The sequence below is a fragment of the Ochlerotatus camptorhynchus genome, unplaced genomic scaffold (assembly GCF_037179485.1).
Source record: "Ochlerotatus camptorhynchus isolate MF236.1 unplaced genomic scaffold, CSIRO-AGI_Acam_v1.1 ptg000046l, whole genome shotgun sequence".
Lineage (NCBI taxonomy): Eukaryota > Metazoa > Arthropoda > Insecta > Diptera > Culicidae > Ochlerotatus > Ochlerotatus camptorhynchus.
Genome location: NW_027040537.1, coordinates 2,381,578 through 2,402,168, shown reverse-complemented (window position 1 = coordinate 2,402,168; position 20,591 = coordinate 2,381,578). Strand labels below are relative to the sequence as shown.

Genomic DNA, 20,591 nt, shown 5'->3' with positions numbered 1-20,591 from the left:
TGGTTATCGTGGAGAATGATTCGGGGCCCGTCAGCCTTATGAAGAATGAACACCGAACCGGGAAATGTAATGTGATCGCCGGAAGGTTTTTTAACTAATTTTGTAATTTTTATGTTAGTTTATTTTTCGAACAAAGTTTGTTTCCCCAAATTAATTGCGTCTAGAAAATCATCTCGTGAAGGTTTTATACAAAAATGTGCATTCTGAAAAAAAAAACTTTCTTGTACGTTGCAGTCCATTCCAAGAACTGCCATTAAATTTAATGTATGAAACGAATGTAGAGAATGTAATAAATCCAACCTTAAATTGGTTGTAAGGGAAATTAATTTTGCGTGTATACATTTTGTATACACCCAGCTCCTTTTTTACGAGGGTACATCTTTCTATTTTTTTTTACGTAGGACTTCGTCTATGATTTCTATATGGGGGTAAACTTTGTGAAAACTAAAAATGGAACATGTAACTAAATTATGAAAGATTTTGAACATTAATAACTCAGCTGCCCCTGGACCAATTTCAACAATTTTATCACCAATCGACCAGAAATATGTCCACGCATCAATAGAAATGCTTCCGACTGATGATTTTTAACGAGAATTTATTGAAAAAATGGTAATGTCAAGCCCTGTCCAATGTATGAATAAAAAGTGATAATTTGATCACTGCTTTCATGAAATAAACGTTCTTCCCAAACCCAGCCGTCATAATCGAGTATCACATCATTCTCTTTTAACCTGAAAAATTATAAAAGAACGCTGCTGTCTAGCCTCAACTCATCTTCGCTTTGGACGGCGATTAATTAAAAGAACTAAATGCTTTTCATATTTGTTCCGTCCACTAGCGGTCCTACGTCAAGCTTCCGTTCGTGCCCTAGGCACAGACCCTTCTACTTTTTTTTTTAGAAAATGTTTGTTGATAGCATATTATTCTTTGTTTTTTTTTTGATTATTTTGAAACCAGTTGCATCAAGCTTTGTTTTAGTTGAACATCGGAAAAAAGGAATATAAGACGGTTTGGTGTATTTGGATGAGTTCTGGGTGGTTTTCTGCCACTTCTGAATCAAGTGAATGCAAAGGTGGTGCAATTTGAGTTCATAATGTATGAATCCGCACCATTTTTCATTGATCATGGATAGATTTGGTAAGTTTGTTCCAGTTGAAAAACATTCTGATAAATTTACTCTCATTGTTCTTCATTATCATTTGCTACCCAGTGGGATAACCTCGATCGCGTGTAATCTATTGTTTGGTTGCTGCGGTTAGGTACGTGTGATGAGTTTTGCTTTTGCTCATTTTGAAAGGTAATACGGAATTCCGGAAAGCGTGCATAGAGTTAAAATATTGTGCAATGCGTGTAATATTTAATTTATTACTTTTATTCATTTCGTCAAGCCAATGCAATGTAGACTACATGCAATGATTATTACAATGTTTACCTACATACTTTGCATTATTTCTATTATGTTTTAGCTTAAGTTTTATTTACTGCTTGGACATAGTGATGTCAATAGTTCCACAATGCAAATTAAATGTACAGGCGCATCATTCGATTGATTGGGCTATTTTTGCATAGTTTGTTCGGCACGATTTTTCAGAAAATAAATTCCGTGTTCTAAGATGTCGTTTGCGCACAAACTAATAGCATAAATATTGCACGCAATGCGCAATAAAAGTTTTATTTTATTTTAATTTCTATATCAAATGAAGGTGAAACTGGTGAATCCGGACAATCAAACTTATTAGACGCAATTGAAAACAATTTAAACCTATTATCATTATTGATTCCCACTTATAACGCAATGTGAGTTGAGTTAAGCAACAAACGTTCTTGTTGAAACTTGAAGTAGATACCGCTATCGCGATGCAGGCTTACCACGTGGCTAATTTCGTACTGTCTGAAAAGTCGCTCACGATTTCTACGGTCGTATATGCTTCACTATGCTATCCTTTAAGTGTATTAAGGTTTATTTTGATGGTTAATTGTATCATATAGCGACGCCGGTGGTGTAGTGGTAAGCGTGATTGCCTCTCACTCCAAAGGGCCTGGGTTCAAAGGGAAGTAAAGCCGTTAGTCCCCGGTCCATGAGTTGATGGGTCGATAGGTAGCGTCCAGGTGTAAGAGCTGCAATTTATTTTATTTCAATATTGAGCACTAGAAAGCATGATATTCTGTATACTGAATACCAATTCATTGATATTCCATTTGTCTGAAAGTCAGTTTATTGAAAAAAATGAAGTATCCGGATAGCTGAAGTCCCAGCTCTACTTTGTACAACATTGAAAAAAAAATGGAAAGTAATGGTAAAAAAACTGTTTTCAAAAGAGTACTAATGTTTGCACTCAATTTTCACCCTATAATTGTCGTCTTTGACAAAGTTTCTTAAACTGACTTCATCTACAATGTTTCCAGAAATGTTCATCAATTTGAACAAGACATAAAAAAGTAATTTTTTTATCTGAGTTTATAGCACCCTTAAGCAAAAAAAAAAATCACCACTCAAATAAAGTACTCAAAAAATGAAGAAACATTTTAGAAGACATCAAAATGTTACACTCAATTTCCACGTTCCACTTTGCGCTACTGCAAAAACGGTCTACGTATTATATGAACAGCTCCTAATAAGTTTAGGTATATATGACGTAGGTTAGGTATGGAATACATTTCACGTGACTCTCTGTTGCCGGTGAGGTGACAATTGTTACCTCATGTGAGGTGACTCTCCGTTCAAATCAAATGGAGAGTCACCTCACACGAGGTGAGATGTGCAGAGAGAGTCACGTGACTCGCAGAATATAGGGGATTATTAACTGCTCTCGGGGACGTCATTTCATTTGAAAAGCTTCTTGTACCCGGGCTTCAACGATCATCGGTCGTAGTTTGTTGTGATGCAAGGAGCACAGTGGCCTTAGAGCGACCGTTTTTACTTACTGAGTGGAAGATCGTGGATTAGAACCCAAGCCCCTTTACATTACTGAGTTGATAGGGTCGCATTATTTGCTTAGCATGCTTTGAAAGATCGCAACACTTTTTAAAGTGTATCCAGATCTAATTCACCTTTTCATAAGTATACTCGGTCTCTAGTAACAACGGGTGTCGAACCAACATTCCTTTCCCTTCCGATGACCGTGAGGACGGGACCGATGCCGTTATTGATCTTGGAAGTATTGATTTACCGAATTTTGCACACTGAGAATGGGCTGCCAATCCCAAGATCAATTCATATGGTTTTTTGACCAAATTTCGCTGAACCGGTCAATCACGGAGTTGCAACTTCGAAATGTTTGGTCGTCAATAATGCTCATGCTCGATGTAGACTTAGTGAATAATCAAATGGCCACTGCATTAACAGGTTGAAATTCCGCATTAACTACATTGACATAGCTAATGGGTGTGCCTAGGGTGGCTGGCACCTTCCAAATTTTTTTTAGTAACAATTAAATTATATTAATCTTCAAAAAATCTCGATGCGGCCCCCTACACACTTAGAAATAATTATTGACTTCGGTAGTTTTTACCGAACTTTCAACAGCTGAACTGTTCGATAAAAATCAGGCATTTTAACTAATTAGTTTCAAGTTTGAAGCCTTCACCACAATGGTAAGACTCGATTATTTAAACAAGGCTGACAGTGTTTTTAAATTAAACTTTAGTGCAAAACTTTTTAAAATGATGGTCTTAGCTTTATCGAATGTTCATACTTAATCTAGCTCGGTAAAATCTCCAGCAGCCGATTACCTTGGCATTTACTTTTACTGATATATCTGAAAAATATCTGTTTGTTAGCTGATATCTCAGCAAAATGATATTTGTTAGCTGAGTCTCGGCAATTGTTTTACTGAATCTCAGCAAAATAAATGGCAGTGTGTGTTAAGTGTGTTCAGCTGTAGAAAGTTCGGTAAAAAATTACCGAAGTCGGTAATAATTTCTGAATGTGTAAGCAAGCACCCCCAACATCGCTATATTTTTTGCAATACCAATGATGCTTCACATCACAGAGCATCTTTTGGATAGATTTCTGATTAATTTTCTGCAGAAAAACCCCCATGCTTGGAGTATGGTCTCGGGGGGTGCTGAAGCCGTTCTTCACCCTACTGATGGTTTCCGACAAATACTGAGTCGTTCCACATTCATGCCCGTTTGTTTTGTTTGCACGGTTTTGACAAAATATAAGCATCGCTAGCGCAAGTTTCTACCAAGTTTCTCGGACGATAGCAATTTGCACCCCATCATCAAAGTGACGGAAGTATGCATGTATATTTATTTATAAAGAACACAATCAAAACGGATTTGAACCAAATGCGAGAACGTTCGTATCAAGCATATAGGTACCGCAAAGCAACAACACATCCCGGGTGGAGAGGTATAGCAAAACCAGAGCAAAATAATAGCAAATTTTACTTATTATGTTATTGGTAAGTTGTGCGCTATAACAAGTTAATAGTTTACTCTGCTATCAAAGCATAATTTACTATTGTTATTATATTTTGATTTCATGGATTCAAGAACTAATTTTGATCTGATAGCAGAATAAGCTATTAATTGTCATCAAATTCATTCATTTAAACAACATGCCAATAGTTTGATGAGATGCACTGGCAAAATGTGATATTAATGTCCTATGGTTTTTGCTATTCTTTAGATATGACAACAACTGTTTTTTTCCAATGCTCAGTAATGGTCCCATAGATATTTCTTTATTATTTTTGATATTTTACCTCTTATATCAATCAATAATAATAAAAATTTTGATGTTCTGTTCCCCAATTTTAGTAGCAAAACTTGCTATTGATTTGATATTTTCGTCTACTCGGGCTACCCTACTATCATTCTGCAAATATAGGATGATCTAAAGGAATTAAGCCGACGACGATGCGCAGCTTGCCTTGCCTCATCAGAAAGCATGCCGTTCAGCACGTGGCGTTTACGCTTTTGCGCGCTGCTTTTTACACTCGTGTAAATCATACAAAAATAATAAGAAAACGCCAAACAAAAGCCTAAGACGTTGAAAATTCCCGCGACGGGATTGGTTGCACGCGAGCCGTTGTAAAACATTGACAGCTGTCTACATCGTTGGTTGAAATGAAAATCAGAGTTCACTATGGGGGCAGATTTTATTGTGGACAGAACGATCGATTCCCCCCCCCCCCCCCCCCCAAGCGGTAACTTTAACGATGCGGTGATTGCACAAGAACCATTAGTCATTTCGGGACGCACCTTCACTAGGGTTATGCGTGCGAGAGCGTAAAATGTTAAATTCGGCGATCGGAAAACTGAGTGAATAATTCATCAACAATCCAAATAATTAGTTCCAACCGAGGCAGGTTTGCCAACGGTCCACTGGAAATTACGTCGCATGTTACCCTCTTTGGATCCAACGACGGTAGTTTACCAAACACACACACACTTACAAATGAAACGACTTCAGATGTCTCTTTTATTGTGACGTGAGGGATGCTTGTTTTGCGTGTCTTCGCTGCCAACAAACGGACGATCATCTGTTTCGCGGCGTTGGAAACGATGCAAATGAACAGAGTCTAGTCACGTTGCGCGTGGATCACCGCAGTCAAGGTTCAGTTTCCAAATGTGCTGGGTAAACAAACAAAAAAGAAACTTAAGTTAATTTGTAGTGTTCGTTGGCAAAATCTGTTTCAAGCTGCAACCGCAATGACGTACGAGTATGTATAGGTATCTACTATCTAGTGATTTTATGCGGTAAATACTACGATTTCCTTCACCACTAACTGCTCAATAGCGTGAATTGAATAAACAACAAGATGGGATCCATCTCATTGAATAGTTTTCTTTTTCTACATTTAAAATCATCTTTTTATGTATACTGGAAGAGTGTCATCCAAAGTCAGTACCTTAGCCAGTAAGCCTAGAGTAACCCCACAGTGGGACGAAATCAAAAGTAGTGGGACATGCCTATTTGCGATGAAACTATTGAGTGTAGCATTTTGATGTATTTTAGAATGGTTTTTTTTTATTATTTGAGTACTTTTATTGAGTAGTGAACATTTTTGATTAAGGGAGGTATACACTAAGATAAAAAATAACTTTTTTTATGTCTTGTTGAAATTGATTAACAACAATGGAAACATTGTAAATGAAGTCATTTTAAGAAACATTGTCCAAGACGTCAATTTTCCATCTCTCAAGTGGTAGAAGTTATAGTGTGAAAATGGAGTACACACGGTGGTACCCCTTTAAAAACCGTTTTTTACAATAACTTCATCTACAATGTTTCTATAGATGATCATCAATTTTAACAAGACATAAAAAAGTTATTTTTTATTTTAGTGTATTGCAGAAAATTTCACCATTGTAATAAAGTATTTAAAAATTGAAGAAACATTCTAGAAGAGATCAAAATGATACACTCAATAGTTTCGTCGCAAATGGCCATGTTCCTCTTTTTTTGATTTCGTCCCACTGTGCATCGTACATAATGATTGCTTTCTTTACTCGTTGATTCTATAGATTTGATTGCTACGGCTCGTTGTAAATATGAGAATTAAAGATTGCTAACTGATGTTGGACCTTCAATGGTCACGAACCTCATTAAGACTGTCTGCCCATCCTTGAAGAAGGTTCTGAAGGGTGTATTCTCTAAGCTCTTCAAGATTTATGTACTGCAAAAAGTTTGTATGACGAACGCATTGAGAATCATTTGAAACCCGTATTTAAGCTAGAATAAAAGCTATTTGGCACAATAAAAAAAATTTGGGCCATTTGAGCCAGCTGCATGCTAATTTACTAGAAAATCATCAATCAAGATAGAAAAGGATTCATAAGTACCTACTGATCGTAAAAAAATCGTATAGTTCTCATAAAATGGCCTAGTTTTAGGTGCCATATTAAATCTTATGTGAAATGTACGTGAAAACGTCGAAAAAAATAAGTCCGCCCCGGAAAACGTCGATTTTACTAATTATTTTACATTGAAAAAAAAAAATATCTTCAGACCGATCATTAAGCCGTGATTTTTTTTATGATTTTTGCATTTTTAATAATACATCGATGATTATAAAAAAACAAACAAAATAATTGTAACAAGGCCGTTGCATAAAAGTTGATTTTCATGGGCCACTTGAGATAAATTTGATTTACTTTCAAGAAATCCCTATCAAATTCACGATGTTTTAAAATGGCTTTTATGAAGAAAACTTGCAGACTGAATTGTAATTATCTAAGGCCATTTTGCTTTATCCTAACCCGTTCAGATTTATGGCAACATTTGGGGATGGGCAGAGGCAAAGTTTCCTGCAAAAAGTTAAACGTCAAAGTTTGTTTATCTTTCAATAGTTGCGATCCAGAGTTCTTCCAGGCGATTTTCTCCCGATGGATTGGAAGCAGTTACTCAGAAAGTGTGCGATACTATTTTATAGCATTTCGTATTTCCAACAGCTGGAAGCACCCGCAGGAATGTACGCTAGAATGACTGTTTTCGAAGAGGTTACCCTTTCACCAAATAAAATCGCTGCTATGGATCGGAAACCAGCTAATCTCCGCTAACTGGCAGTGTCAGTGGTTTGCTGTCGGTACTGATGCAAGTTATTCCGATTGTCATCTATTCGCAAGATATGAAGAAGGCTGGTCAGCTTCGACAGTGTTTTATCAATTCGGGGGCCACGCTCACTTCACTCTCCTCCGCCAAATGCTCAGTCGTTGATGGTACTGGTTCAGCCGGATGTGCTGGTTCTTCTAAAGAAGCAAATTTGACTGAAAGCGACTTCGCTTCGGTCGTTAGCATCACTTGAATTTTTCATCCTACTTCATCTATGCTTCGAGATTTCCTTGTCATAAATTTGGCTTTTATTCAATACGAATTCATCTTTTAAGTAAACAGAGCATTTTCATGATAGAATTTAAAAGCCTAAAAAGAAACAAAGTATGCTTTTTGCTCTCATTTAAACCTAATGGTTTTATGGTTGCCTTTATAACGATAGAGCACGTTTATAAACTATTTTATCAAGACATTAATAAACAATTGCTAATGAATTTTATGATTGAAAGCTGCTTTAAATGTATCGCCAGACTTAAAAGCTTTTCAAACCAGGAAAAAGCTGAATTACTTGATTGTTGAATTGTTACTTGGGAATTAAAAGTAATCGAGGTAAATGCATGATTTTGAAATTGATCATGGCCTTTAACTGATGATCCGGGTCATCCACAGAAATGACCACATAATGAAGCAGAACTTGTGATAAATTATAAGTGGATCAAATATAGTGACAAAGTCCTAAAATCATCTCAAGTTCATCGGAAGATCTGGGACATTAAATTTTGTAAAAGTGACCACTTCACAAAACTGAACTTAAAATGCTATTCATAGCATGTAAAGTACTAAACTAATGTAAATACCAGGGTTCATTTAAGTTAAATGGAAGTTTATTATTATTATTATTTAGCTTTATTTAGGAGGCTTTCAGCCTTAGGCTGGTTCGCCTCCAATAATGGAAGTTTACGCATTTACAAGTGTATATACGTTTACGATGCGCTTTGTGAATACACCTAGTGATTGAAACTACAGTGTATCTGGCTCGGTATGTGACAGAATATGACGTTGCCTTTAAAAGAAACAGAAAGCAAGAAGTACAACTTTTCACGATAATGTCGAATATCACAGGATTCATACCACTGATCATAGAACTTCATGATATGTTTAATGCAGTTTCAAAAAGCAAATTTAATCAAAAAAATTAACTTCATTAAATCGCAATAGGATTTCACCCAAGGGGTAAGTCACTTAGCACATTGTGCCGAAATCAAATTCAGTACAGCTTGGGTACATCCATCGGCACACCTTCGGCACAATCTCATAGACATTGGATTGTTGTAAATAAAACTGGGAGCACTGCTGGACAACTGTCATTGAAGTTGTTCACAACATTACGTGCTGTTTGACTGTATATTCAGGAACATCCACTAATTGAATATACCAGAGGAACTCAGACCAGCAGTTCACTTATAGATCTAAATACGAAATGTAGGTTCTAGAGTGGGCTCAAAGAGGCAGTTAATCAGACCCTATTAGTACCTTTAATTCAAATAATGCTGCAACTCATGCAAAACAAACTACAGAAGTCTATTCATCATCCTCCATAGTCGGTCTTCAACAATGTTCCCCACCAGTTCTAATTCTTTCCGGCCATTGATAGACCGTTGCTTTCGCATCACGAAAGGCTAGGTTTCTAGTCTGCCTTTGAGGGCATTATAAAACCCTAAAACACAGGACTTTTATTAGCCTATGAACACAAAACAAGGTGTCAGAAATACCGGGTTGCCGGGATGGGTATTTTAAAAACAATCGCAGCTAGCTCTATGACCGGCACACTGACAAAAACGATGATTGGTGTGCGGAGTGACCTACCCCTTGATTTCACCGTTTGTCTGTAGTATGCTTCCCGAGAACAGAAGATTCGGAATACATTTGGGTGTTTCAAATCTTAAAAGATAATTCGACAGTGCGCGTTCATAAGGTCCTAATTGCAATGATCGGTTCTCTTTTTCGATTTTCACTTTAAATTGATACAGCTAAGTGAAACAATTCTCTGAAGTTTGTCCAATGCAGTGCTGTAACAGGTTGTATTGGCTATCAAACGCGAAATAACTGCAATTGACAAAAAAAAAATGTGTGCAGAAAGCCAAGAAACGAGCAGGACTACGTTCATTCAAGGTTCAGAAAGCACAGAAACCGCAATGAACGACATAATAGGACAGCGGGCACGTAAGCTGTACACACAAATGTTGACAAAACCACACTGTTGTAAATATCATGGACGATGAAACATACGTAAAAGCGGACTTCAAACAAATTCCGGAAAACCTGTATGTGACTGCAAAAGACAAGTTCGATGTTTCAGAGCCCCTCAGGAAACAGCAAGTGTCGAAGTTCCCCACGAAATTCATGATTTGGCGGCAATTAGTTCGTGCGAAAAACAGAGCAAGCCTTTCGTAACAACTAAAATCGTAAATGGCCAAGTCTTCATGAATGAGTGCCTGAAGAAACGACTGCTTTTGTTTCTCAAATCACACAACGTTCCTACAATTATTTGGCCGGATCTAGTCTATTGTCACTACTCCAAGGACGTTCTGGAGTGGTACAAGACAAATGGGGTCAATTTCGTGCCGAAGGATCTCAATCCTCCAAACACACCGGAGTTCCGGCCGATCGAAAGATACTGGGCTATAATGAAGCACGCACTCCGTAAGCATCCTAAAGTTCTTTAACTAATCGTGTTTGTATTACTCCATGCGTCAAGTTAACGATTTACATAGTTGGAGAAGCTTTAACGTGAGATATCAGACTTAAAGTGGTCATTTTATACGATAGATAAGGATATGAAAGTATAGAGTTGATAGTTCCGTTAGAGTACGCCAGTGTGAACATTGTATATAGAGAGTAGAAAGCGAGCAAGGTCAATTTTGAGGAAGGTACGAATCGGGTTGATCATCTCCTTTACCATCTCCCTCGCCACCACTGGCAAAAGAGATGATCGCCGATTTGCTCACGTACCTTCGATGTGCCGAAACAGTTCTACTGATTGTTTCACACTCACACGTGCTCTGACGTAAGCTGTTGTTGCCTCTAGCTCTGTATGTGCTCCAGTCATCGTTAACTTAACGATCTTAAGGAGACACGGGTAGGGGAGGTACTACTAAAATCATCTTTGTAAATTGTTTGTTGCCTTAAATCGAGTCAGAAGAATGAGTGAGAGAGTGGCAGAGTGAGGAAAAATGGAAAATATACTTCCTTATTGAATTAATAAAATTATTATTAGAAGAAGACATCGAGATATTCCAGAAGAAAATACACATTTTCTTTGTTTGGTGTTACAAAAGCCTTTAACAACTGCAGGTACAAAAATATAATTCAATAGCTATTAGTAGGAAACGAAACAAACCACACATAACAATCCCTCTAGGAAATCAGCCAGTAGAAAATTGCGAAAGAATTAAGGATTTAGGCGTTATCTTGGATTCAAAACTAACATTCATTGACCATTAAAATACAATCATCAACAGAGCAAATAACATGCTTGGATTTATAAAACGTTTCAGTCACAGTTTTCAGGACCCGTACACAATAAAAAACATTATACATTGCTTATGTAAGGTCAATACTGGAATATTGTAGTGTAGTTTGGTCATCTGTTTCAGTCAGGCACGGAGAACGAATAGAATCAGTACAAAAGTAATTTGTATTGCACTTCGAAAATAAGGCTAGACAAGACATCCTCTTCCATCATATGAAGCCCGATTTGATGGATTTGAACCTTTGAATCAGATTTATGGCAACTTACAATAAGCATAACGAAACTTTTTACTTTACAATCACAAAAACAATACTTCAATTCTATTCTTTAATTATTGGACACGCAAAACTAATACAATGTTAACAATACACTGTTTAGACTAGTTTTTTTTAAATATAATATAATTTTTCGTTTCATTACTATTGTCATATACCGTGGGGGACCTTATACAAAAAGTATGCGTTTTGTATGAAATGTACGGATTTTGATTCGTTTCTTAGGTGTACGGATTTCGGTTCGCCATACTACCGGAAATATATGCTATTTGTGATAGGCCGAATTGTGGACTAATAGGCCCAAATTAAATCCCGGTACCCTAGCAGTAAATTGTACATGATTATAAAAGATTGGCCTAGAGGGGATGTCCTTAGATTACGTAGACAATTTTCTATGAATTTTAAAGACTGCGAAGACAGATAGGACATACGAAAATGTGTGAGATCTCGGAAGAAATGACTGTTACTTGCTGAAGCATAACATTTTCCGAAACACATCAACCAAACGCCATTTTTTGCTAAGATATACCAGTGTCTCGTCGTTAACTAACTTTTTATCGTTGGAGGACGGGTTTTTAATTTACGCCACACTCAAAAGAATTGGCCTTGATAAATGCTGAAATTCATCTAGGTCACCATCATATCATATAACGCATTGACCCTATCTAACATAATTTATCTATTACGCTGTAAGTCGTGACGACGGCTTGTGATGCGCACTTTCTTCCCAAAGCCCATTTTTCTCAATCGACAAAATCGAATCGCGCGTGCGCCACACTTCTTCCCTATAGATACAGTATCCCCTACCGTGCTATGGGAAGCTTAAACCTTTGATACATGTTGATTTCTCAATTTGTAGGTAAACAACTCACGGCTGTGGACAACTGTGGTTTGTTGTAGTTGTATCGTACGGAGAGTTTATATCGGCGCAGAAGAACAACTTTTCTGTATATTTATATAAGAGTGACATCGTCGTCATCGGGTTACTACATATCAAGCCGCCATCATCTCGGGAAAATCTATATAAAACGGTCGAAATTTCACGGGAAAATATCACTGTCAATAGAGCAGGAAAAGTATCAAGATCAAAAGATCGTTTTCTCGCGCGCCAGAAAAAAAAAGTGTTTACCGCGAAATCGTTCCGTATCTACTGCGCGGTTTCTAATTAAAAACTATCAAATTAGCATATCGGACGGTGTCGGTGTATCTTTCGTTTGTACCACTGGCCGCCGATTGGAATCAGAAAGTGTAAAAAGAAGTGCAGTTTACTAGCTAGTTTGATACAGCGAGCGGTTTAAAACTTCCGCTCTCGCTGTTGTAGGAAGGCGACAGAGTCAACTAAACCAAAACAAGGCTTGCAAGCAGGGCTTTCTGACGAAATGTGTGATATTTTATCGGCCATATCGTATGGACTCTACCCGCACCAGGAACGACCGAAGAAGCGATTCAAAATGTACGTATTGTGTTATCGTTTTCGTCGTCGTCGTCGTCAAATAGCTTACCAGGAATACGGGAGGCGTTCTCTGACTGACGCCGACGGGGAAGCTGCGTTATCAAAAAACAATGTTCTTTGATAAAGCATGTTCTTTTCATAGAGAGTGTGAACCACGGGATAAAGCAGTGTTGCTCCATCAATTTGTGCAGTTTTGTTTTGCAGTCAGTCGAAGAGTAGTGAGCAAACTAAGCAGAGATCGGAACCGCATTCAACAGAAATCGGGCGTGCATATTTTTCGGTGAAGTTCAAAGAACAGAAGAAGAAATAGGGGTTTAATTTGCTTGAAAAAGTGAGTTTTGTTATGTGCATGATCAAACACATGGAAAACATTTTCGAAGACGGCATTTGTGCTTGATTTGCCTGCATATTATTAAACAATGGAGAAGATTAAATTAAAGTTCAAAATTCATTTCCAAACAACACTCTGGCTGTGTTCCATTTGGTGAAATTTTACTTAAATTTGACACATGGAAAAATTTCAATTAAACCTGCTATTCCAGCAAACTTATTTCTGACAGACAAGGAATCAAATTTGATACATGCTTAGTGATGTCCGGTTACTACTCGATTAATCGAGCTAATCGATTATCTGTTAAAATAATCGATTAGTTTTTAATCGATTATTCAATGCCTCGACTATCTGCTAATCGATTAATTGGCTTCGATTAATGCACGAATATTTATATTTTCATTGAAAGTAGGAGTTGAATTTATTTTAGTGTATATAGACTTTAACTATTTTTTTTGTATTACTACATACGTGAAGTTAACGATTTACATATTTGAAGATACTAAGCGTCAAATAATAAGTCTGTTTTTTACGAGCGCTCATGGCCGCCACAATCTGGTTGAGTTTCTGGTAGGGAACATTGCAGTTTGGCTTGTGTCGTTTGACGGGGCCTCCCTTAGCTCAGTCGGTAAAGGCGCAGCTAAAAAGCAAGACCATGCTGGAGCTGGCTGGGTTCAATTCCCGGTCCGGTCTAGGAATCGGGTTGGAAAATTTCTCGACTTCCCTGGACATAGTAGTATGATTGGACTTGCCACACAATTATACCAATGCAAAAATGGTACAGGCATTGAAAGCTCTCAATTAATAACTGTGGAAGTGCATCTAGAACACTAAGTTGAGAGTACGCAATTAGCTTATATGCGATATGCAATAAGCTTGAAATTCAAAGAAGAAGAAGAAGAATACGTCAAACGACATAACCCAAACATCAAATCGAATGTTCCCTACCAGAATCTCAGCCAGATTTTGGCGGCCATCAGCGCTCGTAAAATGCTGGTTATAGTGAGTAAAAAGAGAGCAAGGACAACTTTGAGGAAGGTACGAATCGGGTTGATCATCTCTCTTTACCAAACTCCCCAGTTGGAGAGGGATGGTGAGGGATGTCCCCCACGCCACCACTGGCAAAAATAGGTGATCGCCGATTTGCTCATGTACCTACGATGTGTGGAAACAGTTCTATCGATTGTACCGCACTCAAGTCGTTATCTGAAGCGAGGCATCTAGTCGTAAGTTTGGAAATTGCAGCTATTGTTGCCTCTGTCTGTACGTGCTCCTGTCATCGTCATCTATCGTATAAAAATTACCACTTTAAGTCAATTGACGCTTCGCATCTTTAACTATGGATATAGAACTTGCCACCAAGCCAACAGAACATCGATTAAACTATGTTCCATCCCAACTTGAAGTTCAGAACGTCTATTCTCTAAAGCAGGTCAGACAATAACAAAGTTGAGAAACGGTTTGTCTGCACTCATCTCAACATGATACTATTTCTGGATATACTATTGAAGAAGTTGTTTGCTTCGACTAGTTTTTTCTTCAGGCAATGAGATTGCAGTCAAAGTCAAAATCAATTAGTTATAAAGATGCAAGTTGTATTTTCTCTCACTATTGATCCAATAAAAACGTTAATAAGAATTAAAAAGTAAAAGTGTATTTTATTGAATTGTAATGTCGGCCTTAATTTGGGCCCATACAATCGTTTAAATTTTCAATAGTGACCCAATGACGCGTTCATCTAGATAAAATTGATAAATAGCTGATTTTTAGCGATGGGCCGAATCTTAGATCCATAGGCCAACATTAGAGCCATTTCCCCTATCTCGAAACAATAATTTACGCATGATCCAATGATGAATAATCAACATCTGGTTAAACCACTTTTTTAGAGACGTTTTTTTTTTTATTTCATGTCGATTAATCGATGTCGATTACTATCATTAAAAAATGTAATCGATTAGTTGGTAAAACCGGACATCACTACACACGCTTTTTTCGAAAATCGGCCGATCAACAACTGAAGGATTTTCGAACATCCTAATTTATTTTCGAAGTGTCAAATCTAAGTGAAAATTTTCCATTAATGGGGCACAGTTTCAAGTTAGCGTGTAGTGAACGGCATTCGGTAACGTATTTTACATTTTGACTAATTTTTTTCAGTACATTTTGACTGAATTTTGTTCAGCAGCAACTTATTTCAGTTTGCGGTAATTCAATTACCAGTCTTTCAATTAGCGAGCGTTGACAATTGAAAGTTGAAATTTATTGTTTAGAACACAATAGAGCCGCTCTGAACTTGTCTGCAAATTGAGTAGGTCTTATCCAACTGAACAACTTTGCCAAAGCAAACGACCTTCTACAGAGCAGTTCCAGAAGGAGAAATGACCAACTTCAACCAACCAATGAGCAACTATAGCGCAACTCTGGGGTACAGATTTTTGTTCTTTACGATGGTAGTGAAAAATACCAGCAGCCTTGCGGATGGTAGACAATTTCTTTCAAAATACGGTTTTACCACACAAACTCGAGGGATGGTAGCCCTTTCCACATCTTCCATTTTGGATGGCTCGAGTGACACTTGCCTTTGATAAAAACACGTCTACTGAGGATTCATATTTCTAAAAAAATCAGCTATCAATGAAAAAGTCATTGGTCGTCATTGAAAAGCAATGCAACTATGTTCTGTCAATCTAATTTAAACTTCTATTGGCTCTGTTGTCTTGTGAATTTTAGCTATAACGGCCTCGTTTCTGATTTGTATCTCTCAATCTATGAAATCTACACTAAAGGGCGAACACGAAATTATTGCGACACCGAAAATGTCATGCCAATTTTCTTATAATGTTTAGAATCAAACCAAAATTTTAGGGTAGTTTTATACATATATTTACTTTAAAAATCAAAAGAAAAGATAATCGATGGAGCCTTGAGTGTAAAATTGAACGCATTTTCGCTTGATGCCCTCCATCAAAGTCTTTACAGTGTCATCCGGTACCAGTTTCTCAGTTTTTTTTTCCATTTTCTTAACATGTCCTTCTCGTCTTTGCCTGTCTTCTTGCTCTTCCGAAGTTCCCGCTTCATTATTGCCCAGTACTGCTCCACCGGGCGCAGCTCCGGACAGTTTGGTTGATTCATGTCCTTTGGAACAAAATGGACAGAATTGGCCTCATACCACGGCCAAAATAGCGGAGCTTCGTCGTGCTGCTGCAAGAACGGCAAAAGGCGCTTCTCGAGGCACTCAGATTTGTAGATCTCGCTATTTGCTGTGCCCTTTGTCACGAAAGGCTCACTCCTCAGTCCGCAAGAGCAGATGGCCTGCCAAATGAGATATTTGAAGTCGAACTTCGACATTTTCTTCTTCTTAAATTTGTCGTCCACATCGAACTTGCTCTTGCCGGTGAAAAACTCCAACCCCGGAGTTTGCTTAAAATCGGCTTTTATATACGTTTCGTCGTCCATCACACAGCAGCCATATTTTGTCAGCATCTTCTCGTAGAGCTTCCGTGCCCGAGTTTTAGCCGTCGATTGTTGCCGCTCATCGCGGTTTGGGAACTTCTGTACCTTGTATGTATGTAGTCCAGCTCTCTTCTTTGCATTTTGGACGTAGCTCTGCGACATGCCGATCTTTTTAGCCAAATCACGGCTTGAGACGTTGGGATTTGCTTTAATCATCCGCTTCACCTTTCCCTCCGTCTTTTTGTTCTCCGGTCCCGGTTTTCTTCCAGCTCCTTTGCCGTGGTCCAACGTCAACCGCTCCTGGAACCGCTTCAACACTCTGGAGACGGTTGAATGGTGAATGTTCAACATTTTTCCCGACTGCAGGTCAGGAAATTCCAGGTGTTTGGAAAGAATTTGTTCTCTCCACTCGCGTTGGTTCACCTCCATTTTCGTTGAATCGAAAAACACGACTTCGAGTTTGACAGCATGTACACAATACACATCAATGAGAAAGTGTGCAAAATTTGGTTGATTTTTAGCCAATGGTAAAAAAGTTATGCCCTGTTGAATGTGTCGCAATAATTTCGTGTTCGCCCTTTAAAACTATGTTTGAACTAAATTTCTAGAACACTTAGACTACACATTTTTATATCATATGGGTAGAAAGTTCGTAGAACAAATACTTTAAAATTCTTCACTTTTTAAGATATATTCGAGCATGAAACTAAGTCAAACTCGCAACACTGTTCTCTGTATACACAAGTGTCTTCTGTGGCTCGCATTTTAAATCGATTTTTCACGGTGAAATACGCAAAAAATAATCGCGGGTTGTAGTGGAAAAGATCGTTTTAGTGCTATTATTTGGAGATTACCACGAGTGTACAGGTGAGGAATAGTATTGTGAAGTGTTATTCCCTCTGTTAGTTTCATAATACGGGAGAAGAAACGCGAAAAGAATACGTCCATGATGGATGACGATGATGCAACTTCAAGAATATTCTTGTAGTGCAAAACGGTCAAAAACTTGCATGGAAAATTGCATGAAATTTTGCAAGCATGGCATACCAGCTGAAAATGGTAACACTGCCATTTTTTAGACTAAAATGAAGTAAATAATTCCAGTTGGCTTCAAATATTACACACTAAGATTATTTTACCGTAATCTGTGAAATTTTACCGAAATCTCAACAGCTGAACGTTCGGTAAACAGTTCGGTGATTTTTCAAAGTTTTCCTGTAATTTTTCAACGAATATCTGTGAAAAATCACCGAACTGTTTACCGAACGTTCAGCTGTTGAGATTTCGGTAAAATTTCACAGGTTTCGGTAAAATAATCTTAGTGTGTAAACCTGCAAAAGTTTTTTACGAAATACATTATTTCATAAGTTGACTTTCAGGGGATGGCCACATCACCTCTATAGCGAAACTGCCCCTTTTCCTCTACATATTCTCAATTATTCTCGTAATAATGCGCTCAAGTTTGTCTCCATAATTCTTTTGGAAAGTAACCCTTTGGGATCGCTTGGCAAATCCCTTAGAATTCCCTTGGAGTTCATCTTGGAAATCTAAACAGAATCATCATGGAATTCTCGCCAGAATTTTTTTTAGGAAATGTCCACGAAATTCAGCTTAGCTCCAAACATTCATTTTAAATTCTCCTCAGAATTCATTTGGATTTCTTCTAAACATTCCAGTGACGGAAAAGTTCGCAAAAAATCACTATGACTCGCGAACTTTTCCCTTGGAGAACTTCGTGAAATATCGCGAACTTTTCCAACACTGAAACATTCAATTGACATTCTTTTCAAAATCTCTCAAGGATTATCCTAGGAATTTCCAAACCATGTGTTTTGACCAGGATATCTTTCCCTACGTTGTGTATTTGTATAATCGTAATTTCACCACTTTAATTCTGTTTATTGCCTCCGAGAGGCATCCTGCCTGCTCGGAGGTAGTACGAACACTTAACTTATTACATTGATATATTGTCTTCTCTTAGATACTGCGGCACAAAGCAATTCAATATCGATCATATATCATATATTCTACTTTTCAAAACGTAAACAAAATATTGAAAACATACAAAAACATCTACAGATGGAATGACGGATAAAACTATACTACTGCAGAACAGATCGCTACCATCGCATCGGGGGGCTTTGTTGCTGTCACTATAAATTTTCAAATGTGGCAGAGCCCGACGCCGATGGTGTGATCGAACACAATGTTCTTATAAATTCTCTTGAAAACTACATATTTTGATCCCAGAAGTACATACTGCATTCCTAAGGATCGAAAGTTAAATAATAATCTCTGTCCCAAGTAATAGGTTTACTTTTATCGTGCTATTGATTATGTGGCTAGATATGGTATGAGAGATGTCAAATTTCACCATGTGGAACCTTAATCCGGAACATTCGGAACCGGTTTTACGATGGCCATATGGCTCTATGGATGTCGTTTTAAATGCCATTTATCATATTTCGTCGAGTAGATGTGATTTGATATGTCGCTTGATATGGTTATGAGGAATATCAAATTTGACCATGTGGAACCATGATCTGGAATATCTGGAATCGGTTCTACGGTGACCATATGGTTCCATGGTTGTTGTTTTGAGTGTCATATTTATTTCGCCGAGTAGATGTGATTTGATATGTCGCTTGATATAGTTAGTTGGTTAGTTATCTTTATTAAGGGGACTTCCAGCCGAACGCTGGTTCGTCTCCGGACATGTCGCTTGATATGGTTATGATAAATAATAAATTTGACCATGTGGAATCATAATCCAGAATGTCCAGAACTGGTTCTCCGGTAGCCATATGGCTCTATGGTTGTCATTTTGAGTGCCATTGGCCATCCCAAGTAACATTGCAGGTTTTATGGAGGTTTTAAAGCATGCTACAAGTCTAAATAATGGTCTACAGAATCCTTATAAAACCGAAATTGTTGCTTGGGATATTTCGTCGAGTAGATGTGATTTGATATGTCGCTTGATATGGTTATGATAGATAATAATATTGACCATATGGATCCATTATCCGGAACATCCGGAACCGATGGTAAACATGGGGTCTTATGATTGTTCTCTATTATTTTCGAGCGTTCCACGAAAAAAATCAATAAGTTGTCGCAGTGATAAGTACGATATATTATAAAGAACACCCTCGTTACAAAACATTCTTGAATTAATAACATTGAGGGAGGGCCCTAAGGGGATTACCATCCAACGGATTTAGGAACCACTTACCGGAATGATGTTAAAATGAGTCTATCAATTTGTGGCAGTTCGTGTTTTGAATTTATAGAAATCTTGAACACAATGAAAGCAAATTGGTAGTCATGTTCCATGTAGTCATGGAAGTTAAGAAAACTTACGACCTAATGAGAGCTTTAATTGTATCCGGAATAGAGTCACTGGCACAGATTTGCACCAGATTTTAACCATAAATTTGTGTCGTCTTTGATCTGCGTTGACCTACTTATTCTATCTACTTACACGCTGAGTAGATAGAAAGAAGATTGATGACGATTCTGAAGATTTCCTGCAAAAAGATGATGCGCGATGCAAGTAGATGCGAGAAATGAAAGAAGATTTTTCGAAGATCGATTCGCTAGTGTGAGATTTGTTGAGCATCTAGAATTGAGATTTAGATGTGTCGCCCCCCTCGGGAGACTGGCAACCCCATATCAATCCTATACGTTTGACAGTAGGCAACATCACGGGCCTTATTTAAATACGGCCCGCCTGACGTATGCATGGTGGAAAGGGACGGAAAATCGTGTTAGAAGCAGAAAGACAAGAGCAGATGATAGCATCAAAAATCGGTCATTTTGGGCCTATCGAGTAGAAAACATCACATATATCGATGATTTCGGCGTTAATGAGTCAATCATACGCTTTTTATTATCTAGTTCGTATATTTGTAAGGCTCAATCGCGTTAGCTTTACGGAGCCGATAATTCATTGTTCTTTGTTTGTAACACAATTCTCTTAATTCTATGTCTAGTAGGAGTTGGGCCGAATACTCGCGGCTTACCCGAGGTTAGAGGGG

General features: G+C 37.8%; 1 protein-coding gene across 3 annotated transcripts in view; it reads left to right on the top strand.

Annotated features, from left to right (window-relative positions):
* Positions 1 to 20,591, top strand: part of l(3)05822 (lethal (3) 05822) — a 67,920-nt gene that overhangs the window by 38,589 nt on the left and 8,740 nt on the right. Inside the window, exon 1 of one of the 3 annotated variants that reach the window (XM_065239023.1) lies at positions 12,338 to 12,767. The exons of the other annotated variants lie outside the window; for them this stretch is intronic. Within the exon in view, the coding sequence (XP_065095095.1) occupies positions 12,694 to 12,767 (74 nt within the window). The 5' untranslated portion in view covers positions 12,338 to 12,693. Of the gene's footprint in view, positions 1 to 12,337; positions 12,768 to 20,591 lie in introns of those variants that run through there. 3 annotated transcript variants of the gene reach the window in all.